We start from the raw sequence: 25,474 nt of genomic DNA on the forward strand, positions 1-25,474 counted from the left end.
ACCATCCGAGGGAAAACCATAGAGTTTTCCTTCGGATGACCGTGGCCCCGCCCCCAGCGTGCCCGGCGTGCTCGCGTCACTTCTGGGTGACGTGCACGTCGGGGTGGAGTTCCCCCCGGGGCCTGGTCCGCCGGCGGCGGGAAACGGGCCTCTGTGGCGGGGGGTTCCCCGCCCCCCGGGGGGACTTGGCAAGTCTATTTAGGTAGCAGAGATCAGTTCCTCTAGAGAAAATGGTGGACTCAGTGTCATTATACCCTGCTGAGGTCACCACAGCAAATTGACACTGAGTGTCCAAGGCCGGGGCACCCGCCCAGAGCCTCTTTCTAGAGGCCGTTGTATTTATTTCCACAATGGGCCTTTTGCCTAGTTATATATAATGAGGATATATATCTCTCATATAACAAATTGACCAGCCTTATGTATCTACACACGCACACAAAGGAGTGCAGTGACCAAGATTTACTATACTAGACTGCAGCCAGCAACCCTACCCAACTATGTCACACTGTTGGGAGGCAGATGACAAGGAACATCTGACTTATTTGCAGATAAAAACCTACCTTTTACTTTACAGACATAAGTTTTACTGCCTCTTTTAAAAGGCTATACTTTAATAAAAACACATTGTGCCTATGGTGATAAATGCTAGGGAGCTATTACCACATAAGTGTGTAGAGACACGGCTCTTTTACGTTTTCACTGCTACATCTTTGCACTGCCACTATAAGTAGCTTGCCTTACTAGATTTAGGTTACACAGTGATTAAAACTTCACTCTGATTCTTCCAGCAATTCTCTATGAACATAACAAACAGCACCACTGGATAGAAGGCTGCATAATATGAAAGGTGTTGGCATGTGAAAGGCAGGCATTACACTATACAGCACACCTGAGCTAACAGATGCACATGACTTTATCCAGGATGTAATACTCTGGAGGGGTAAACTAGCCCAAAATACTCAATACCTTCAAAGGTTCCTATCGTATTCTGCCTAGTGGAACATTTAGAACTATGCTATGCATTTGAGGAAGTAGCTTCACATATATATAAAACTGTAATTTATTATATCTCACCTCTCCCGGCCCAAGCCAGCTGACCATCAGTGAGAATGACATCAAAGCCAACTCCTAGATCTTTTTCCCAAGTTATCTGCAGAAAATATGTTGTGCTTGGGTCTGAAACAGGACAGATTCTGCTCACTTTCTTCTCCATTATTCTCCACCACCTGCTTTGGAAGAGATAACTATTTGTTTAATCTAGTCCAATTCAATGAAAAGGAAGAGGTTCCAAAATATAACTCTGGCAGGTTATACTCATCATGGTTCTATAAATTAATAACAGCATTAAATGTGTATGTTTTATGTAACTGCATTAATTTTCCTATCCAACTTTAAGATCTAACATCTACATCATGCATATATTTATTTATTTAACATTATAGTCTGCCTTTCTCACAGAGACTCAAGGCAGATTACATAAGAGTGAGTCAGAGTCAGAACAATCCACAAAATGGGACATTCAATAACCAGTGCATTAGGATTTCAGACGTCTGGAAACACCAGAATGAACTAAAGCAAAGAATAAGTACTAACATGGCACATTAAAGCAGTGGTACAGAAATTACATAAATAAGACCCTACTTACAATAAGCTATACATAGCAGTATAGACTGGAGTCCCAATCATTCATCCAAGTAAGTTTGTGAACCATTTTGTACAGTGCTACCCTATTATTGCTGTGGAAAAGCCACCCTGAGTAGCATAGTTTGCAGAAGGCCAGGAGACTAGGAGCTTTCCTGACCTCCTTTGGCAGGCCATTCCTCAAGGCAAGAACCAGAACAGAGAAGACATGGACAGTTGTTGATTTTGCCCGTTTGGAGTCTGGCACCTGCAGAAGCTCCTGCTGACTTGAGCAAAGTTGTTGTGACAGAGCACAGGGAGAGGCAGTCATAGAATCATAGAGTTGGAAGGGGCCATACAGACCATCTAGTCCAGGGGTGGCCAAACTGCAGCACACACATATTGTGCAGTTCCCAGGAGGGCAGCTGGGAAAGTGAAGGGGACCCATGCTTTTCCTTCCTTCCTTCCTTCCTTCCTTCCTTCCTTCCTTCCATCCATCCACCCACTTGCTTTCTTTGTTTCTCTTGCCACCTCTTTTCTTCTTTTCACCTCTCTCTCTCAGACAAATATCATTAGCAAACAAATAGATATAATTGGACTTAATAAATATCATAATCAATATCTGTTTTTATCTCTTTTGTTTTTATTTTGGCAGTCTCATTTAATGTTAATAAAAGCAAATGTGCACATTTTTAAATAAAAATGTGTAATATTTGTTCGTATCTTGCAGCTCTCAAACATCTGATGTTTATTCTATGTGGCTCTTACACTGAGCAAGTTTGGCCAACCCACCCACCCCCCTCCCACAAATAAGAGAGGCCGAGGCCATGAAGGCTTTTGTATGTGATAGCCAATACCTTAAACTGAGCTCAGTAACAAATGGTCAAACACTGGAGCATCTGCAGAACTATTATGCTTTAGAAAAGAGCAAATTTATCTGTTGACAAACAGAAGAAAAAATTCTAAGGATAAAGATGAAATTCTAATTCAGATTTTCACATCTGACAAGACAAGCAAGCCAGGATACACATAAACAGAGACTGTTACTACTGCCTCGCATATGCATCACAAGATATGGGCCCATAAAGTTCTCTCCTCCAGAATAATGAAGCAGCTGAGCTAATACAAGGTACAAAAAAAATCTGTAGAGCAATTCACTTAAGAGAATGTGAAGAGCACATTACAGCCATAACATAAATCTTGACCGGAACTCATCAATTAGGAAAAAGTTAGAATTCCAAGTGAAAAATCAATATCATACTCTCAGCTGAGCATGAATACTCAGAGTAACCAACATAAAGGTTAAAAGGTCTCAAATAGTTATACATTAGTTCCTTTGTTATTAAATAAGGTCTTCTCTCAATTAGTCACTAACAACTGAGCAGATAAAGGAGGCATTTCTAAAAAAATTGTGACAAAGATATGGTGAGATGGGGAGAGGGGAACACACCCAAGATATTTCCATAGATGAAAAATTGAGGGGGGGGGGGCGAAGTGGATTCCACCCAAAACCATATACCAGAGTTCAAGTTTCTCCTAACAGGCTGTGCTGTTCTAAACCTGCTTATAGGCTTCTAGTTCCAGAATGCATTGAACTTCAGTGAACCACAGTGGACTGGGCTCTCTGACTCCCACTATATTTCCACAGATTCTACAAAGGTGAAGAGGTCCTTACGCAGTATTCACATTTTCTAAGCCACAGCTAGCAGCAAGACTGTTAGTAGCACGGATGGCCTTATAATCAGGCCAGGCTACAGGGCTCTTGTCCTGACCTGGATAGCCCAGGCTAGACCAATCTAATCAGATCTCAGAAGCTAAGCGGGGCTGGGAGACCACCAAGGAAGCCCAGGATTGCTATGCAGAGGCAGGAAATGGCAAACCACCTCTTTTCATCTCTTGCCTTGAAAACCCTATACTGTCACCATAAGTCAGCTGCAACTTGATGGCACTTTCCACTACCACATGGCTCCTCTCAGGTCACGCCCCCCCCCCAAGGCCACTAGATGAGTACAAGAGGGTAGCAGGAAGAAAATGATACATACTCTGCAGATATTTTGACTGCGCTGTGCACAGAGCCCAGAGACCTCTGGAGAAAGCTTTAAATTGCCTGGTATAATGGGGAACATCACTGAGATTTTTTTAGAAAAATGAATTTGCCTCCAACCAGAAACACAGATCTACCACTGAATTCCAAGTAATTTGCAATATTTCATGGGAACTAGGGTTGCCAGCTCGAGAAATTCCCAGATATTTGGGGGTAGTGCCTGGGGAAGGTGGAGTTTGCCAAGGAGAGGAGATTCAGCACAGAAGTGATGCCATTGAGTCTGCCCTCTGACACTGCCATTTCCTCCAGGAGAACTGATCTTTGTAGTCTTGAGATCAGTTGAAATTCCAGAAGAACTGCAGTCTCCACAAGGATATTAGCGATCTTAAGGCAAACACAGCTATATTATGTAGAGACCAAAGCAGCTTACATCATTCTCCTGTCCACCTTTTGAGGAAGTTAGGCTGAAAGTGAGGTAGGTTAGGCTGAAAGTCTGTGACTGGTACGAAATCACCCAGTCACCTTCCACAGCAAGAACCTGGGTCTGGCAGACCCTGCTCTGAAGCGCTAACTGCTATGCCTAGGGTAGCCAACCTCCAGTTGGAGCCTGAAGATCGCCGGGTATCACAACTAAACTCCAGACAACAGATCTCTCCCCCCTGGAGAAAATAACTGCTTTGAAGGGTGGGCTCTATGGCATTCTATTCAGCTGAGGCCTCCCCCCTCCCCAAACTCTGGCTTCTGTAGACTCCACCACAGAATATCCAGGAATTTCCCAACCTGGAGCTGGCAATCCTAGTCAGGACTGGTCCCAATGAGTTCCCCACAAAGGCCCTAATGAGTTTTCCACAAAGGCCTCCTGTGTTTGCCTTTTTACTGACAGAACCAAGCATGGTTGCCTAGCAACAGCCACTGAGGGAAAAGTTAGTCCCACAGGAGCCAAGCAGAAGTATCTTCGTCATGAGAGACAGCCATTTTGGCAGTTTATTCTGTGAGAGAAGACTGTCCAGGGCTGGCAGTGGGCAGGGGAGAGGAGTGGACCCAGCCCCCAGCCAATGGCATGCAAGTACTCTTGAGTGGCATTTGATGAGCCAATGGCTGATGGAGCACACTGCACAGCCAATGGGAGAGCTGGAAATGGCCAGTACATAAGGGAATTATATATATAAGACTCATCATTTGGAGTGAGAATTTCTGATACAGAGCCAACTGAATAAAGTACCCCTTTTTAACTTTTACAGTATCATAATTGTTTAATTAACATTGACTGGTAAAATCAAATATTTACTAGCACCACTTCATTTCGAAGATATTTAAATCAGACCCATTTTTAATCCCATAATAAGCATCTATCAGCCAGTAACACCCAGATGGAGTAATATCTTGGAATGCCTTTAAAGACTCAATAATGCTGCTTCTGTACTCTTAATATGTTTGTAATCTCTGGAAAATTAAACTACTCAGCTTCTATGTCCCTTGATTAGTACAAAGAAATGCTTTAGAGAAACTGATTGATTACAGCAAATAGAAAAGCTAGTGTTTTGCTCCTAAGGGCACAAAGAGTCATGCTACATATCAACACCTCACCATATAACTGCTAAGGAACAGCGACTGACTTGCAGATGGGAAGAGCAGAGTCCCACCCCAAATTTGTACTTCACTGGCTGTACTTAGAACATCAGACAGTTGACGATTGAGCTGCTCATCTTTAGTGCTTTGTCTCTTTAGCGTTGGCATCTATGATCTTTATTAGGCAACGCTTCCTTCTGAGGAAGAATCAGCTGTTGGCTGGCGTGTAATTAAGTCGGGAGTCTGCTCCATGAACAAGGACAGCACACAGTTGCTGATGAATAAACAAGGCACTTTTTAAAAATAAGCCGACAAATGATTTTGTATGCTGCTTTGGTTAGCAACAAGACACAGTACAAAAGCCAAATCTTAGGGTTTCCTTCACTGCTCCACAGAGTGTCATTGATATTTCAACTTCAGTTTTTCAATTTTGGCTTGAAGAGCTGGGGGGGGGGGGGCTTCAGTGGCAGGTGTTGCAAACCTCGGCCATTATTGTTTTCGGGACTTAGAGATCAGAAGGAAAAAGTACTGGCGTTCCAGCCCAATTACATCTAGAGCCTGGCCCTGTCCACACAGCATGTGAATCCTATCTGATCTTCCCAATCTGGAAGAAGTGCCTGTGCAACAGCATAATGCTATCAGCAACCATGCCATATCAGTGCAAGCTACAACTATAGAATTTCAACACTGCATCAGAACATGGCCAGTGCAAAACTGGGGTAATTAGGCAAGTGTAACTACACATAGTACAGGACCCCCTCCTTATCCTTGCCCAAAATAGTGGAGCTTCCCTCCAGCTACTAGAAATCCCAGTAGCACAGTCAAGCACAAGGGCTTCAAGCTGATTGTGACAAATTTCGTTTCTAAAATGTTCAGTGTCATTAACTGCTCTCCTTATTGTTAAACTACTGCAATGATTCTTTTAACTGTGGGAGCCACTGTAAAGGAATAAAGTCCTGTACCCCGCCCCCAACGAGCCCCTCATCTCTGTACTGAACCATCCTTAGGAAGTTGGAAAATGGGAAAGTCACTTCCCCTCATGGGAATCCATTGCCAAGTCCTTGTTGAAGCTGCTACTACCCTACAGTTACTCTCCATTCACCAGCAGCAAAGCAGACTTCATTCCTCCCTTTCAAACTTGTCTCTGTTCACAGCAACTAATGACAGAGAAACCAATGTTCCACTGGAACTGAAGCCAGAAGAAGGGGCTGCTGAGAATCACTGTACTATTCTTCCACATGATTAGTATTACTGCTTTTCGTGGAAGAGGAGGAGAAGAGGTTGTATTTATACACCGCCGTTTACTACCTGAAGGAGTCTCAGAGCAGATTACAATCTCCTTTCCCACCCCCTCCCCACAACAGACACTCTGTGAGGTAGGTGGGGCTGAGAGAGCTCTGAGAGAACTGTTCATGAGAGAACAGCTCTGAGAGAACTGTGACTGACCCAAGGTCACACCAGCAGATGCATGTGGAGGAGTGGAGAACCAAACCCAGTTCTCCCAGATTAGAATCAACACTCCTAACCACTACACAAACTGGTTGAGTTCAGCCACATATGACCAAAGACATGCTTTTAGCCAACTGTGGGCTACAACTTCTGTAAACAGAAAAAGGAAACTCTTCCATCTTCATATCATATCTATGAAAAGTCTTGTGCATGTTTTGGACAGCACAGGGGCATGAGTATCTCAAACCAATTATTGAAGCTCTGAAAGTTTTAATTGCATATACAAGGTCATAAACAAATTGGAATACTCATTGGTGGTGCAATAAAAACAAAGCAATGATATAAACTGTATCTGGGAATAACTTGCTGCTGAATGTTTCTTCAAACCTACCCCAACAGAAAGAAAGGATTTCCACTTGCAGAAGACAGCAATGTTGATTACTATCAATTCTCCCCTCATACAGTAGACCCCAACTTCCCCTCCCATTTTGCTCCTGAAAGTCCAATGACTCCCCAAAGGAACAAGATTTCAAGTATCACTGTCAGCTTCAGCAGAAGGGGGAATAGAAAGTTCTGCTCTATGAAATCTATCAATTGTTGGGTACATAAGTCTATATTTATGTTTGAGGCGTTATAAAAAATAAATGGTGCTGCATATTTTTTTCCTGTGAACCCTGCTTAAACCCATTGTGCAACATAAAGTGCAACTAGATATAGATAGGAACTCTCGGTCCTGGGAAAGTGATGTTCTGTATTCTTGGTGCTGGGGCGGGGGGGGGGGGGCAACAGTGGGAGGCCTTCTAGTGTCCTGGCCCCACTGCTGGACCTCCTGATAGGACCTGGTATTTTTGGCCACTGTGTGACAGAGAGTTAGACTGGATGGGCCATTGGCCTGATCCAACATTGGCTTCTCTTATGTTCTTATAAAGCCTGATGGGATGATGATCCACTGGTCAAGAATCACCGTTTTAAATGATCCAAGATACTGGGAGGTTATGGTCCACAACAGACTCCACAGAATCACAGAACTAATTCTGGAAACCCAAGGCGATTACGGGTTGGCATGTTATGAAATGCAGCCCCACCCCTTTATACTTCATGGCAAAGTAGTCTTGAAACTAAGGGAACTTTCAAAACATAGTTTATGACATAGCATGGGGATCTGCTGTTTAAAAGGGAGGGAATCCCAACTCCCACAGAACATGCCTAAGCCCAGGTCAAGCCAGCAATTTAGCTACTTCACAAGCACTCAAGAGCAGTTTCTTCTTAGTAGCATTACATAAAGACATATTCTAGAACTATTACTATTGTGAGGACAATCCAGCAAAGTTAGCATCTACCAGAGTCCTATTCATTTCAGTACAAGAGTCAAATCAGTACTTGTGCCTCTAAAATTGATGTAACTAACTCTTTGGGATAGTCGTACTGTTGTGCAAAAGGAAATGTACATGTAATGTACCCCACCATATGACAGCACCCTTGATCTCCAAAGCTGTATTGGCTCCTTCCCACTCGTGTAAATAGCTAGGGGTCATGGTTACTGGACAACAATTAAGTATACATGCAGCAGAGTTACGCGAGCAACATTTAAACCTGTGTATCCATGAATTTGCACAATTCAGCACCACAATTATCAAAATCAATTATCGCCTTCCACATGTGGATATTGTACTGACATTTATACATGAGTTCCGTGATGGAGAATATAAATGTAATACATGCATAAATATAAAGAAACACACAATTCTATACATCTATATGTTTCCAACATGCTGATACATTTTGCCAAAACGTCTCACAGGAAATCTGAATTTCTTATTTGCAGATCACTTACTTTTTTCCCCCAATAAAGGAAGTACATTATTCATTTCTGAGAATGGATGATGGACCTAATGCAAATACTTTTGTCAGCACTCAGTATTACTACAGCTTATTTTCCCCAAAGATGGAGGCAATAAACCTCAATACTCTAGCGTGTTACATAGCCTCCAAAGTCCTTCACTGAAGGCAACTGAAGCCAACACTTACTGAAGACTCAAATTCACAGCCATAATCAATTTCCTGCCACCTGGACTCCTCTGTGTATTAGAGTTTAATTTGGCCTTTTCTTCGTAGCCACATAGGAGTGCTGGATCACTTTAAGTAATTTTCAGCTAACTATTCAAACTTCAGCCAATTCAATCGCAATTCTTGCCATATGAAGGACATGTAATTAAAATCAGCAACTAACCAAAAACATTTTAAAATTTTAGGTGTGGACTAAATCGGTTATATACCTTGTGAACACTAGATTACAGTTAAAGAACTATAAGTTCATGAAACAAAGCAAACAAAATTCTATTTGTCAAAACACTGAAGTCACATAAGAACTGAACTGCTGAATCAAAAACTTGGAAGGATTGTTTGAAACTGTGGTTGTAAATTGACGTTTTAGCTTGTGCTAAAAGCTTCATGCCTGTGTTTGTTCCACTAGCATTGCAATACTATAAAGTTCTCACTCAGAATTTAATAGATCTCCTTTAAATTCAGAACACAAGCCAACACGGTATTCCTTCCCAGCCTGTTTGCCTGTTTTATCCCACGAGGCAATAATGGCATCATCAGCATAATATAATGAAAATTATATTATGATCTATCCCCAGAGATCTCATATCATAGTCTCACAAGATCTCAATGGCATACTGTATTTACTCTAAAGTAAGATGAACCTGAATGTAAAATGACACTTCCCTCCCAAAAATGTTGTCTACAACACATTTTTATTATTAGAAATAACTGTAATTTGTATGCCTAAATATAAGACAACCCTGTTTCATTTGATGGTATATCAGGGGGGGGGGGGACCTGACTAAATGTAGTATTTTTTCTTAAACGAGCACACATTGTTTGTATGATGTTGGGGTTTTCTAACCCATAACCCCAGTATGGGGGAAAGCGGTTTAAAAATCTATGATGTTTTAAATGATGTTTTATATCTTATTGTGAATGGGTATTGTAAACAAATCAGCCAATATCATAATGCCCCTATATAAATCAATGGTGCGACCTCATCTGGAATACTGTGTGCAATTCTGGTCACCACACCTTAAAAAGGATATTATAGCTTTGGAAAAAGTGCAGAAAAGGGCAACTCGAATGATAAAAGGGTTGGAACACTTTCCCTATGAGGAAAGGTTAAGGCGCTTAGGGCTCTTTAGCTTGGAGAAACAACGACTGAGGGGTGACATGATTGGGGTTTATAAGATTATGCATGGGAAAGAGCAGGTAGAGAAAGAGGTACTTTTCTCCCTTTCTCACAATACAAGAACTCGTGGGCACTCCATGAAATTGCAGAGCAGTCGGGTTAGAACGGATAAAAGGAAGTACTTCTTCACCCAAAGAGTGATTAACACTTGGAATTCACTGCCACAGGAAGTGGTGGCGGCTACAAGCATGGACGGCTTCAAAAGGGAATTAGATAAGCATATGGAGCAGAGGTCCATCAGTGGCTATTAGCCACAAGGTATAGATAGGGACTCTGGGGCAAGTGATGCTCTGTCATCTTGGTGCTTGGGGGGGTCAACAGTGGGAGGGCTTCTAATGTCCTGGCCCCACTGGTGGACCTCCTGATGGCACTGGGATTTCTGGCCACTGTGTGATACAGAGTGTTGGACTGGATGGGCCTTGGCCCCTGCAATACCCGTCTGTCCCTAGACCCGTTATGTGGATTTTTAAGTCTACTCTCTGTGGCCTGGTACAGAATTAGACATAATGATATAATATTCTGATTATTTTTTCCAGACCTTTCAATGGAGGCAAACAGGTCCTACTGTTCTACCACCACTACATCAGTGGAATGTCACCTTCATTACTCTTGAGGATACTATTACAAACCTGTTGACACCCTGCTACAAGAGCATTTAGAAGATAATTTATAGATAAAATTACTTTCACACATTTCACTTTGGACACTATTAATCCATAGTTACACCTGGGATACCTGCTTATCTGAACTGCTTGCATCAGTTCCAGATATTGATGGAGCATCCTGAGAGGGTGCCTGGAGTGTTCCATTAAATCACATGTGTATATTAAAGCTGGGATACAAGTTGGGAAAAAGAGATTGAGTTTCTAGACATTCTCAATGGCTGTGCTGTGGAACAGATGGTCACAGAAACTACCAGAGGAAAGGCAATCCTGGATTTGGTCCTAAGTAATGCCCAAGACCTGGTGAGAGATGTAAAAGTGATTGCACCACTTGGGAACAGTGACCATAATGTTATTGAGTTCAACATTTGTATAAATATGGAGTTGCCCACAAAGACTGACACAACCACTTTTAACTTTAAAAGGGGTAACTTCTCTGATATGAGGGGACACGTGAGGAAGAAACAAAGGAAAAGTAGAAAGGGTCAAAACCATTGGGGAAGCTTGGAGACTATTTAAAACTGCAATCCTAGAAGCTCATATATACCACAGGTTAGGAAAGGCACAAAGAGGTATAGAAAAAAGCCTGCATGGTTAACAAAGTAATGGAAGCTGTAAAAGGTAAGAAGGATTCCTTTAAGTGGTGGAAAGCTAGTCTCAGTGAGGTTGATAAAAGGGAACACAGGCTGTGGTAAATAAAATGCAAGTCTGTGATCAGACAGGCAAAAAGAGAATATGAGGAGCATATAGAAAAAAACATAATTACCAACAATAAAACTTTCTTCAAATACGTTAGAAGCAGGAAACCAGCCAGGGAGGCAGTGGGGCCCTTGGATGACCAAGGCGTAAAAGGAGTACTGAAGGATGATAGGGAAATGGCTGAGAAGCTGAACGCATTTTTTGCTTCTGTCTTCACTGTGGAAGATGAGAAGTGCTTGCCCACTCCAGAACTACAGATTTCGGCAGGGGTGTTGAAAGACCTGAGTCAGATTGAGGTGATGAGAGAGGAGGTCCTACGACTGTTAGACAACTTAAAAACTGATAAATCACCAGGCCCGGATGGCATACATCCGAGAGTTCTGAAAGAACTCAAATGTGAACTTATGGATCTCCTGACAAAAATATGTAGAAGAAGAGGAGGAGATTGGATTTATACCCCGCCCTTCACTACCCAAAGGTGTCTCAGAGCAGTTTACGAACTCCTTTTCCTTCCCCTCCCCAAAACAGACACCCTGTGAGGTAGGTGCAAGTGGAGGAGTGGGGAATCAAACCCAGTTCTCCCAAGATTAGAGTCTGCGCACTTAACCACTACACCAAACTGGCTCATTAAAATCTGCCTCCATTCCTGAAGACTGGAGGATAGCTAATGTCCCTCCCATCTTTAAAAAGGGTTCCAGAGGAGATTCATGAAATTACAGGCCAGTCAGTCTGACATTGATACCGGGAAAGTTGGTGGAAACTGTTATTAAGGAAAGAATTAGTAGGCACATTGATGAACAAAACCTATTGAGGCAGACTCAGCATGGGTTCTGTAAGGGATGATCTTGTCTCACTAACCTGTTAGTGTTCTTTGAGGGAGTGAATGAACATGTGGACAAGGGGGATCCAATAGGTGTTGTTTACCTTAACTTCCAGAAAGCTTTTGATAAAGTTCCTCATCAAAGGCTCCTAAGTAAGCTCAATAGTCATGGGATAAAAGGACGTCCTGTTGTGGATCAAAAACTGGCTAATTAATAGGAAACAGAGAGTGAGTATAAATGGGCAATTTTCTCAGTGGAGGGTGGTAAGCAGTGGGGTACCACAGGGATCAGTACTCAGTCCGATGCTTTTTAACTTGTTTATTAATGATTTGGAGTTGGGAGTAAGCAGTGAAGTGGCTAAATTTGCAGATGACACGAAGTTGTTCAGGGTGGTGATAACCAGGGAGGATTGTGAGGCACTCCAAAGGGATCTGTCGAGGATGGGCAAGTGGGCGTCAGCATGGCAAATGGGGTTCAGTGTGGCCAAGTGCAAAGTGATGCACATTGAAGCCAAAAATCTTAAATATAAATAGGATAACCATAAATACACATTGACGGTGTCCGAACTGGCAGAGACTGACCAAGAGAGAGATCTTAGAGTTGTAGTAGATAACTCAATGAAAATGTCGAGAGTGTGCAACTACAATAAAGGACAATGCTATGCTCGGGATTATTAGGAAGGGAACTGAAAACAAATCAGACAGTATCATAATGCCCCTGTATAAATCAATGGTGCGACCTCATTTGGAATACCATGTACAGTTCTGGTCACACCTCAAAAAGGATATTATAGCATTGGGAAAAGTGCAGAAAAGGGCAACTAGAATGATAGAAGGGTTGGAACACTTTCCCTATGAAGAAAGGTTAAGACGCTTGGGGCTCTTTAGCTTGGAGAAATGACGGCTGAGGGGTGACATGATCGAGGTTTATAAGATTATGAATGGAATAAACAGAGAAAGAAGTACTTTTCTCCTTCTCACAATATAAGAATTCGTGGGCACTCAGTGAAATTGCTGAGCAGTCAGGTTAGAACAGATAAAAGGAAGTATTTATTCACCCAAAGAGTGATTAACACATGGAATTCACTGCCACAGGAGGTGGCGGCGACTACAAGCATGGACTGCTTCAAGAGGGAATTAGATAAACATATGGAGCAGAGGTCCATCAGTGGCTATTAGCCACAAGGTATAGATAGGAACTCTTAGTCTGGGGAAGTGATGCATTGTATTCTTGGTGCTTGGGGAGGCCAACAGTGGGAGGGCTTCTAGTGTCCTGGCCCTACTGTTGGACCTCCTGATGGCACCTGGTATTTTTGGCCACTGTATGATAGAGTGCTGGACTGGATGGGCCATTGACCTGATCCAACATTGGCTTCTCTTATGTTCTTATGATTGCCTTTGCAAAATGGGTAATTAGCACAAGGAACAATGCCAACAGCACTAAGTGGTAGTGGTATATCATCTACTAAAAAGTCTTTCCTTCAAACAGAAAACCGGAAGAATTACTGATCTTCTACAGTCCTGCCTTTGATAAGTAGTCAAGTATTGTGACAGATCAGCTCCGGGTATTCCTGGATGGATTGGATTTTCTTGATGGAATTCAGTGTGGGTTCAGACTAAGCTTTCGGACAGACAACTTTGGGTGTCAACCACTGGTGCCTACAGATAACAAGAAAAATGCAACTCTTGGTTCTTCTAGATCTCACAAAAGTTTTCCGATGATTGTTCACCAGATTTTATTGAATCACCTGGTTGGGTGTTGGTGTTGCAAGTATTTTCCAAAGCAACTGCAGACCTCCCACCTACAGCAAAATCAGAAAGTAGGCATGGATTGTTACTACAGAGCACTTGGCCACAAAGTTCCATCTGATCCCCTATATTATATATCCCCTATTATTATACAGCATCTGTATCAGTTGTGTTTGTTCAGCTGCATCTGAATTCCTAGCTGTTATCCATTCCTGCAATACAAGGACCCCTAAACCATTGTCTTTCAAGTCAAAGTCTCTTAAAGATTAGCCACTTCAATGGAGTTGATAAATAATCCAGAAACATCAACCAGTCAGAGTGCAACCATGTAGCTTAATTTTTAGGGTAAGCCATGGGATTCAAGTTGCCCCAGTCATGGCCCAACTGCACTGGATTTCCATAGCCTTTGAGTTCACTTTTCAATTGTGTTCTCTAAAGCTCCAAAACATGGCCTTAGCCATGTTCATTAACTCTCCATGTTACTACCTACTCAGGCACCCCTAAGTCATACGTCCTGCAGATGACAACTTTGTTGTGGCTCAGCAATTGCGAAGGCCTGCCTAATAATATTTTATGAGCTTTAGAACATCAGTAAAGACCATACACTCTACCGGCAAGGCTATAAAACCAGATGCTGCTTCATGTTCTACTGCACCATTTGTTTGCTGTTGAATTATTTGTACAAACGATAGTTATTTTCTCTTGTTTTTAATTTAAAGAATGGCCTTTACATTTTATAAATAAGCCAGTCAATGCAGACAGCATTATACTTTGTAAAAACATCAGTCTTGATTTATAGTTTAGCACATTATCCTGCCTTACTGAAATTTATGACAGCAGTTTATTGTTTTCGCAGTACTTCCTTTTGAAAGTATCTCCTTCAACAGTAAACACACTAAGTCCCCAAAGGGGCCATTCATAATGCCCCCAGAGGGAGATACAAAAGCAACCACCACCTCATGCCTGAACCCAGCTATAACAGAAGACTCCTCCACCAAATCTCTCTCCCTCCAATGGCTGTAGCAGTTGCAGCTGAATTGCATCTACACCCAGCCACATCCTGTAACTGGTATTTGTATTGGATCTCTTGGGGAGCCAACATGCCTCAAAAGTCAAATTATATTTCATTTACAGTATTGGGATATTAGTTTAGTATTTATGTAGTATATCTGAAGTTATCAAATATGTTACATGGCAAATTAACAGAAAGCTTAAAATAATGCAATTTCTTGTACAGCCTTTAATGAGCATTTCACCTTTCCTTGGAGTACCAGCCTTTAGTACTGGACTACATTTAGATTGGACTACCAAGGGAATTCTTACATTCTTGTGAGAGCAGTGATCCAATTTTTATTTTCTATAGGTTCTATTCACCTATTACATGTTTATTCTGTCTTTCCTCTAAGGAGCACAAAAAGCAGGTAATTCTCACCTCTTCCATTTTATCCCAACAACAACCCTGTCAGGTAGGATAGGTTGAGAATGACTGACCAGAGTTAGTGAGTTCACAGCTGAGTGGGGATTTGAACTCAGATATCCCTGGTCCTAGTCTAGCACACTAGACTCTGTGTTGTAGTAGCTCTCTGCTATGCATATGAACCTGAAATTTATTTATTTTTTACTCCAGTTAATGAACCAAGGAAGAACAAGTAATTTACAGCTTCTTCATGATTAACAGAACAAAATAACATGTAATTCTTATGAACATTTCACTAAAGGAATAGTAAAGAACTGGACACACTAAACGTTTTTACAAAGTTAACCATTACTAATTAGAAAACTTTGGCAACAGGAATTCTCCACCCCATATAACTCTAAGTTAATGATGTTCTAAGTTAGTTCCAGGTGGTCAGCAGTGTTGGTCTGAAGCAGTGGAAGAAATTTTAGAGTCCAGTGGCACCTTTAAGACCAACAAAGGTTAACCATTACTAATTAGAAAACTTTGGTGGACCTCCTGATGGCACCTGGAATTTCTGGCCACTGTGTGACACAGAGTGTTGGACTGGATGGGCCTTTGGTCTGATCCAACATTGGCATCTCTTATGTTCTTATGTAAGGTTTATTCAAGGTATGAGCTTTCATGTGCATTTGAAAAAGTGTGTATGCACACAAAGGCTCATACCTTGAATAAACCTTTGTTGGTCTTAAAGGTACCACTGGATGTTCTAAGTTACTTTTAAAAGCTTACAACTGAGGAGATCATCTCCACACCTACTTATCTATACCTAGGACGAGACCCGGAGGCATTATTCCACGAGCATAGTCGTTACCAGCTTTTACGACTGCATAACAGCTTGGAAACGCTAAAGCGAAAGTAACTAGAGATTCAAATGAACAGAGGAGCATCGATATCCTCTCCGTTCCTGTGTAGAACAAGACAGCCCAGGGAGAGCACGCAAACGCACCCTTTCGAGAAGCTCTCCTCGGCTTCTCCACCTGCTACACAAGTAAAATGAAATCACACCAGCAACTATTAACCCACACATTGCCCCCGCATTTCCAATGCCTCCACCTTCCTACCTCACACCGTACTGGAAATCCCACCTTAAGACTTCCTAGAGCAAAAACAAACGCTGTGCCCCTCCCTCTTCTTTTCGCTTTAGCCAGTAAGAATCCTGCAGCGTCCCATCCACGATCGGCCTGTCCCACCCTGCTCCTCCAATCAGGCACTGATTTACGCTTCGCTTAAGCCAATCCGAGGCTCCTTCTTCCCAGCCAATGAGAGGGGTCATAATGTGCCGATTCTTCCTTGTCCCCGCCCGCCTCCTTACTGCCGGATGTGTGATGTGGCTCGAGGCAACTCGTAACTATGGTAAGAGCGGTGTTAGCGGTGAGGCGAGGGGGATGAGTTTTTTCCCGGTCGCTGGTCCCCCTCTCGGTCCTGTGTTTGGCGTTGCGCATGGGATGGGGTGGGCGGTCGCCTTGATGGTTTCAGCGGGGTGCAAAGTTGCCCCTCCTCCTTTCCTGTTTATTACACACACACCCCATCTTCATAGAAACGTAATAGCGGCCTAGTCTTAAAAAAACAAAAAAAGAAATTACTAACTTTCCCTAATTGCCGCGTTCATCTGCTGCGGCAAAAAGGAAAAGGGCATCTGGTGATACGGTAAGACTGCAGTACCTCTACCACATGACTTTGCGTTGTTTTCAGCAGGCTTGTGGTGTAATGTCTCTTCACGATGTCACCTTTTATTTTTTGTTCCCCGCTGCCTGTGGCACCTGAGGGCGGAGGTCTTATGGGAAACCTTCCACGGCCTGACCTTCCCCTTCACTCACCTATTATCTCAGCAGCTATTAATTTGCATGCTGCTTTCTAATCTGTTCTTGAGTTTTTAAGACATCATTTTACTTGACCCCAGGGCTGAAGTTCCTTGGAAGCTTGCATTGTAATTATTATGCATTAATAATATAAGTGTGTGTTTCAGTGTTCTCAGAGCATCTCTCTCTTGTTTGTTCTGTGGGTCATTAGATAGGTATTAGTAGTGTTTATTACTTAAAATTTCTAAAAATTTAAGTCTTGAAAATTCTGTTAGGTCTCATATATTCCTGGGATTAAGTCTTCTGTCAGATATTCTTGTATATCAGTGAGATGTACTCCCAAAATAAGTGCGTGCACGATTGTGAATATGCTTACTGAATAGTAAATCCCACTAAATTCTGCAACTAAAAAAAAGATCTTGAAATGGGGGGGGGGGACTTTCTATTCACCTGTGGGACCTCATGGGACTTTCAGTTAAAATAACAGATCTTTTTTGTTACAGGAGAGCCAGTTTGGTGTAGTGGTTAAGTGTGCGGACTCTAATCTGGGAGAACCGGGTCTGATTCCCCACTCCTCCACTTGCACCTGCTGATGTGACCTTGGGTCAGTCACAAGCTCTGGCACAGCTGTCCTTGAAAAAGAGCAGTCTCTGTCAGAGTTCTCTCAGCCCCACCCACCTCACAGGGTGTCTGTTGTGGGGAGGGGAAGGGAAAGGAGTTTGTAAGCCGCTCTGAGACTCCAAGTGAAGGGTGGGGTATAAATCCAATCTCTTCTTCTTCTTCTTTTTAATTTATCGGTTCTATGGAAGTTTAAGTGCAACATTAGGAGTTGTTAGTTATTTTGATTATTTTGTGTAAAATTTTGCAAAGCTTAGATTTGTGAACAGCTAGATTTGAATGATAATGGTTTATAAGAACCATAAGGCCTTAGATTGCAATGGTCTTCCTTAGTCCATTTGCCCAAAAGTGTGAGCAAGCTGTACTTCAGAAACTGTGGTTCAGAGGTTAAATCTTGGTTCTCCTATCAAAAGTACAGGCACGGGGTTAAATATTTCTTCTCTAATGTCAGCCTAAGTCCCACAGTTTGATATCAATTTGATAGGCCTAATGTTGGGCCAGATAAAATTAACACTTAATATTGCTCATCCATTAACCTTCTGGGTGGCCTTAAACTATCTGAGAGTGAAGTCCTTTCATTTTGTTTCATTTGATTTTAAAGGTTTGCTTGTTTTGAAAGTGATCTGTCATTTGCCATGGATGGGTGCTTGCAAGATAAGAATATAATCTTCCTTTTGCTTCACAAAGCTAGTTCCATGTTCCTTCAGTGGTCGGGATCAAGAGAGCAGAAATCCATCATCTCAATTCATCTATTACTTTTTAGTTACCACATTTGTATGCCACCTTTCCATCTAAAAAATGTCCATGATGGCTTTATCTTACATCAGTTTAAAATTTGGATTTCAACTCTAAATTCTTCCTTTTCTTTGTTCTAGAGTTATTTTGTTTTACTTTCAGATCAGTTCACTATTTCTGAAAGTGTATCTCTGGTAAATCAAGTGTTGCAGCTGCCTGAACTTGTAAGTTAAAAAATATAAGCAAGAAGGCATTATTCTCCAAATGTGTATATATATTTAAAAACAATTGAAAGATTGTGTTCTATTCTACAACACTAAATTACGCTTGAAGTAGCCTAGAAATAGAACCCCTGACAAGGCTGTGTTTCTGAAAACATAAAACTGAAGGAAGAAGCATATTTGGTTCTCTGTTTCACCCCATTTCCATAGCTGCTTAAAAGTTTACCTCTTTTATCAAACAATTTCAGTCTTACCGGAAAAGTTAAAACACCACTCTTTAAAGGAGGAGGTAGCCCCACTGAGCTCCCTCCACTAGTTCAAGAAAGAGGAGTAGAATCATGCACTACTTCCCCACCTCCTTGCTGCAGCCCTTTGTGCAACCAATGATACTCTGACCATCAGCATTGGCTTTTGGACTTCTGTGGGAAAGAGAAAGTCATGGATGATCATCTGTCTCTGCAAACTTCTTGGTCCTATCCCCATTCTTTGGTAAAAGAGCCTTCTAGGATTAAAAAAAGAAATCATATCTTTCTCTTCACTAGTAAAGAATGAGTAGGAAGAGTTTCTGAAGGTTGAGCCATAACTCCTGTTTTGTTAATTTTTTTCCCTTGCAGTCTGCAATCTTCAATTTTCAGAGTCTACTCACAGTAATCTTACTCCTTATATGTACCTGTGCATACATAAGATCCTTGGCTCCCAAATTACTGGATAACAATCAAACTGGGTATGTGAATGCTTAGTAAGTTTTTCAGACTATATGTAATATGTAAATAGCTTATTCGCATCTGTTTGTTTTCTTTTCTGATGTTATCATTAATACAAGATCTTTGCAATAAACATTTTAAATAATTGAAAACCTACGTTTCAGTCATCAGTCCAACAGAGTTTCTTCATCTTTATAAAAAGGAGACAGGGACCTGTTCTTATAGGTAGCCATTTGACATCACAGAACAGAAGTTAATTTATTTTTATTTATACAAGATAAAAAGCAGTACTTGAGAAGATTCAAATACCAATAAGCAAAACAGAACAATACCTACCCTTAGGCACTAGAATACTAAATTGGGTGCTGTGGTGACTTGAGTTAGTAAAATCTATATTCTTGTAAAACATTCATTAAACTGCACAATCAAGGTTTTCAGATTATTAAAACTGTGCCTTTAAGGTACATACTTTCCCCTCCTATTAAAAGACTCCTAACTGAATTATACATATTGTAGGGTCATATGCCAGTGTTCCTAGTGTGGCTGGGTGGGCTTCTCATTTTGTGTGAGTATAATCCTGTTTTGCTGTCTTATATCAAGTTAAGGTTAGGGCTATTGTGCTGTATGTAGTGTTTGCATTTTCTGGCTTTGTAGCATGTCAGCATCTTTTCTAAAGTTGTGACTTACTACTTAATGGATTTTTGCCATTTCACAAGTGGAATCCTTCATATCCATTCTGTACATTTCTCTAAAATGAAGAGTCTTCTGCTGGTGCAAGAAACTCTTTCACTGATGAAAGAGCCTCTTGAATCAGGAAGAGGCACAGAATCCAACCCAGTATCTTTGCCAAGCCAACTACAGAGCATAACACACTTAAATATTCCTTGCAAAGACAATTCTCTAAATCTGTATTGTTCTGTGTAGGAATGTGCTCTACGTTGCTACATTTTTTTGCATTCACATGACTACATCCAAACAGGGATCTGTGTTGATTGGCAGCATGGGATCAGGGGAAATGCCGATTTCATCTGTGTGATCAAAGGTAGATTTCAAAAAACATGCAAGTGGCTTTATGCAGCCAGAAGACTTTTGGGGTTTGTTCTCTTCAAATAATATGTTCTCTCCTCCTCACGTTATGCAAGAAACTTTATGACTGAGAATATTCAGATAAGTTTATGGTATAAAAGGCGGGGGATCCTTTCAAAGAAAAAAGTTTCATTGAACATGTCAAAAGTAGCTCTTTGGATTTTAGTAACAACCAGTAGATCTTTATTTGAATAATATCTCAGATATAAAATATGATGTGTTTTTTCTGATCTCTTTTAATAACTTCTCAGATTACTGGGTATATTCTGGAAGTGTGCCAGGATTGGTAAGTAAATGTTAAGAGTGTATGTGTTGTCCTGTTTTCCAAAATATAGTTTTATAGTTAAGTGTATTTGATGAAAATGTGAAATCAACAGTATTATTCTAAACATTTAAAGCATGGCTGAGCTCTCTTCTCTGACTCTGCAGTGTTTACCAAAGCCAAATAGGCTTTTTAGTGAAATGTTAGTAGTGTTACCAGTGCTTTTTAATTTTTGGGGGGAAGGCGATAAAAAAGGTAAAGGTTCCCTTGCTCGAAAGCCAGTCGAACCCGACTCTAGGGTTGCGGTGCTCATCTCTGTTTCAAAGCCGAAGAGCCAGCGCTGTCTGAAGACATTTCCGTGGTCATGTGGCCGGCATGACTAAACACCAAGGTACACGGAACGCTGTTACCTTCCCACTGAAGTGGTACCTATTTATCTACTTGCAGTTTCTTGCTTTCGAACTGCTAGGTTGGCAGGAGCTGGAAGTAGAGACGGGAGCTCACTCCATCATGTGGCACACTCGTGTCCAATGTTCCCTCTAAGCTGTGGAGTCTTGTGAGCAAAAATCCTACTTTGTGAGCTATGGGCATTAAAGTTGTGAGCAAGCCATTAGGTTACTGCATAAATTAGTTTGCTTTGAGGCCATCCTTCCTGAGCTAAGGCAAAAATCTGTGAGCCGGAAGCTAAAAAACTGTGAGCTAGCTAACACAAACTCAGCTTAGAGGGAACACTGCTCGTGTCTCGAACTGCTGAACTACCGACCTTCCACAGCCTGCAGTTCAGCGTCTTAACCACTTGAGCCACCACAGCTCTTGGAAAGGCGGTGCTGGGACTCATATAAGGTTGTACTGATTTCCACCAATTCCTCCATCAGGACTTGGGAGAGCTCCCAAATGGTGCCAGTTCTCAGTACCAGAGTGTACCACCACACACAAAAGCCCTAGGTATTACTAATTGAAATGTACATTTGTATTCCAACTTCATACATTTCACATATAAAATGATGCATTTGCTTATTCAAGAAAGGGAGTAATTACCTCTTTCCCACTGCAGCCATACCCATCACGTCCTACACTGTTTCCAAAAGCCCCAACTTTTAAGAGCAGTGTAGATGAGAACATGGGGCATAGAGGGATAGTGTATAAGGTGGAAGTAGCAAGTATCCATGCCACAAGTAGTCATTTGAATCTAACCTTAGGGGGAAAAGTAAAAATTCCATATATAGTATGTTATTATCTAAGTACAATAAATAGTCTTTAGATGCTGTCTCTTAGCCTAAGCATCCTCACAGGACTGTTGCAAGCTTAAAGTGGAAGGACTACATGAGTTCCATTCTGAGTTCCCTGAAGTAACGGCAGGTTATAAACACAGTCAATAGATGTGAGGAATGTAATGCAGTTGAACTGTGCGATATGGTTGTCAGAGTGTCAGACTTAGAATTGGCTTCAAATCCTCACTCAGCCATGAAATTCATTTGGTGACCTTGGGCCACTCACTCCCTTGGCCTAACCTACCTCATAGAATTGTTGTGAGAATAAATAGGTGAGAGGAGAACAATGTATGACTGCAATAAACTGCAAGTATTTGCAGATCCCAAATTTCTAGAAATCCAGTATGTGGATCAAAGCTTAATCTTTATTACAGTTCCATGTGATCAGAATGTGCTTGTGATTTTTTTTTCCTTTAAACTATTTTTGTTCTTGTTCTCTTTTGTATAAATGATAAGAACATATCCACATCAGGGCAGTGGGCAACTCTGCCTCTTGTGTTTAAACAGCCTTTATATGTTTCTGCTTCTAAACAGACAAGCTTCTGCCTATTTACAAAGTAGTGGTAACAGATACTTAATTCTAATGGATGATAGATGCCTCTTGCAAGAAAATTAAGAGCAGAAAAGTACAAGCCATATGAAAACTGTAAAACTGTAGGAGGTGGACTTCCTCAACATTAATTTTAAACAGATGTGAAATTGCAGACATTAATTCACACAGCTATTTGTAGTTTAATTAAATGTGTGCCAGATGATGACAATGTCTTGTAATGCAATTGTTGTGACCTTAGTTATGGGAAGCATCACTGAAATGGTTCTTGCTATGGAAAGATTTCTTAAATTGGCAGCCAGCATGTGTAAGAAGATATGCATATGCATACTGAGTGGAACATACGACCAATTCAGAAGCTTTAGCCATTTTATTTCCTTTACATAGTTTTGTGTATTGAAGCCTTTTTTCTCAACTTGGAAGAAAGCTATTTTTAAAATGTTACCAGAAAAGCATTGTAATGATTCCTTGTTTTAGGAGAGTGTGTGTGCCTTGAAATGCTTGGTTGAAGTGCATGGTGTTAGCAGACTAGAATGATTGGGAGAGAGAAATGTGCTGTGTGGGAGGGGTTTTTGAAGTGAATCTGTGGGTGTGTCAGAGTGTCAGCTATGAAAGACAGTTAGGAGAATCAGTTAGTGAGAAAGCAGTGGAGTTGAAAAAGGTTGATGTTGTTCAGAGTGAGAGTTCAGTTTGTTCTGTGTGGTATCTGAGAGAGAGAGCAGCATATATCTTCAATAGTGAATCTTTGAAGTTCTTTAAAAAGTTAAATTTACCAAGAGATTAAAATGTGGGGTCGCCTAAGTGAGAGATTCCTGTCAGGACTAAAACTGAGTGTGTGATACAGTTGACAACTATATTTACAAGATCCTTATTCCCAGCCAGTTACATAATAACCAACCTCTTATTTTGTTCCTCTTTCAATAAATCCTATTTTATTTAAATATATCCCAAAAGTCATATCAATCATTCCTCAGGACCACATAGATCCCTGAAAAGCCTAGACCCTGTGTTACCCTACCAGTAAGAGAAACAGAGAGAAGGTTTGGAAATCCTTAAATTCCTGGTGGCAGCCGAATCTACCCAGTTCTGTAAAGAGCACATTTAAAGGGAAAACTAGTCCTCCCTAATAAGAGGGTGCCACAAGCTTATTCAACCATAGTTGTGTGCTACATCATTTATCTTGTTTGAGGTAGAAAATGGCTATGCATATTGGTTAGGAGCCAGTGACAGCAAATAGTGCTATTATGTGCAAGGAGTAGTCTGCATTTATCTTTCACTAGGTGTGGGTAATAGAGGAAAACAGTAGAATGGGAAGGACTAGAGATCTCTTCAAGAAAATTGGAGAAATCAAGGGAGCGTTTCATGCAAAGCTGGCCATGATAAAGGACAAAAACGGTAGGGACCTAACAGAAGCAGAAGAGATTAGGAAAAGATGGCAAGAATACACAGAAGAACTATACAAGAAAGACCTCGATGTCCTTGACAACCACGACGGTATAATCACTGACCTCGAGCCAGACATCCTGGAATGTGAAGTTAAATGGGCCTTAGAAAACATTAATAACAACAAAGCTAGTGGAGGTGATGGTATCCCAGCTGAGCTATTCAAAGTCTTAAAAGATGATGCTGTTAAAGTGCTGCACGCAATTTGCCAGCAAATTTGGAAAACGCAACAGTGGCCACAGGATTGGAAAAGATCAGTATACATTCCAATCCCAAAGAAGGGCAATGCCAAGGAATGTTCAAACTATCGCACAATTGCACTCATATCACACGCTAGCAAGGTCATGCTCAAGATCCTACAAGCTAGGCTTCAACAGTACATGGATAGAGAACTGCCAGAAGTACAAGCTGGGTTTCGAAGAGGTAGAGGAACGAGAGATCATATTGCCAACATTCGCTGGATTATGGAGAAAGCAAGAGAGTACCAGAAAAATATCTACTTCTGCTTCATTGACTATGCTAAAGCCTTTGACTGTGTGGATCACAACAAACTATGGCAGGTCCTTAAAGAGATGGGAGTACCAGACCACCTCACATGTCTCTTGAGAAACCTGTATAAGGGCCAAGAAGCGACAGTTAGAACCGGATACGGAACAACTGATTGGTTCAGCATAGGAAAAGGAGTACGACAAGGATGTATACTGTCACCTTGCTTATTTAATATATATGCAGAGTACATCATGCGAAATGCTGGCCTGGATGAATCACAAGCGGGAATTAAGATTGCTGGGGAAAAGATCAACAACCTCAGATATGCAGACGATACCACTCTAATGGCAGAAAGTGAAGAGGACCTAAAGAGCCTCTTGCTCAGGATAAAAGAGGAGAGCGCAAAAGTGGGCTTGAAGCTCAACATCAAAAAAACTAAGATCATGGCATCCGGCCCCATCACTCCTTGGCAAATAGAAGGGGAAGCTGTGGAAGTAGTGACAGACTTCACGTTCCTGGGATCCCAGATCACCGCAGACTGTGACTGCAGCCATGAAATTAAAAGACGCCTGCTCCTTGGGAGGAAAGCGATGGCGAACCTAAACAGCATGATAAAAAGTAGAGACATCACCCTGCCAACAAAAGTCCGCATGGTCAAAGCAATGGTATTCCCAGTAGTCATGTATGGCTGCGAGAGTTGGACTATAAGGAAGGCCGAGCGCCGAAGAATAGATTCTTTTGAACTATGGTGCTGGAGAAGACTCTTGAGAGTCCCTTGGACTGCAAGAAGAACAAATCAGTCAATCCTCAAAGAAATCAACCCTGACTGTTCCCTGGAAGGCCAGATAATGAAACTGAAGCTCAAATACTTTGGCCACCAAATGAGAAGGGAGCACTCACTGGAGAAGACCCTGATGCTGGGAAAGATTGAAGGTCAAAGAAGACGGGGACGGCAAAGGATGAGATGGTTAGACAGTGTCA

General features: G+C 41.5%; 2 protein-coding genes across 2 annotated transcripts in view; one reads left to right on the plus strand and one right to left on the minus strand.

The window, feature by feature from the left end:
* Positions 1-16,394, minus strand: part of XRCC4 (X-ray repair complementing defective repair in Chinese hamster cells 4) — a 185,517-nt gene extending 169,123 nt beyond the window's left edge. The window contains exons 1-2 of the mRNA XM_015405830.1: positions 16,377-16,394; positions 1,075-1,229 (exon numbers count right to left, since the gene is read on the minus strand). Of these exons, the coding sequence (XP_015261316.1) occupies positions 1,075-1,213 (139 nt within the window). The 5' untranslated portion in view covers positions 1,214-1,229; positions 16,377-16,394. The remainder of the gene's footprint in view (positions 1-1,074; positions 1,230-16,376) is intronic.
* Positions 16,395-16,600: 206 nt separating this feature from the next.
* TMEM167A (transmembrane protein 167A) overlaps positions 16,601-25,474 on the plus strand; it is a 12,880-nt gene continuing 4,006 nt past the window's right edge. The window contains exons 1-3 of the mRNA XM_015405825.1: positions 16,601-16,668; positions 19,303-19,412; positions 20,730-20,764. Of these exons, the coding sequence (XP_015261311.1) occupies positions 16,666-16,668; positions 19,303-19,412; positions 20,730-20,764 (148 nt within the window). The 5' untranslated portion in view covers positions 16,601-16,665. The remainder of the gene's footprint in view (positions 16,669-19,302; positions 19,413-20,729; positions 20,765-25,474) is intronic.

The sequence above is a fragment of the Gekko japonicus genome, unplaced genomic scaffold (genome assembly GCF_001447785.1).
Source record: "Gekko japonicus isolate JY-2015 unplaced genomic scaffold, Gekko_japonicus_V1.1 scaffold172, whole genome shotgun sequence".
Lineage (NCBI taxonomy): Eukaryota > Metazoa > Chordata > Lepidosauria > Squamata > Gekkonidae > Gekko > Gekko japonicus.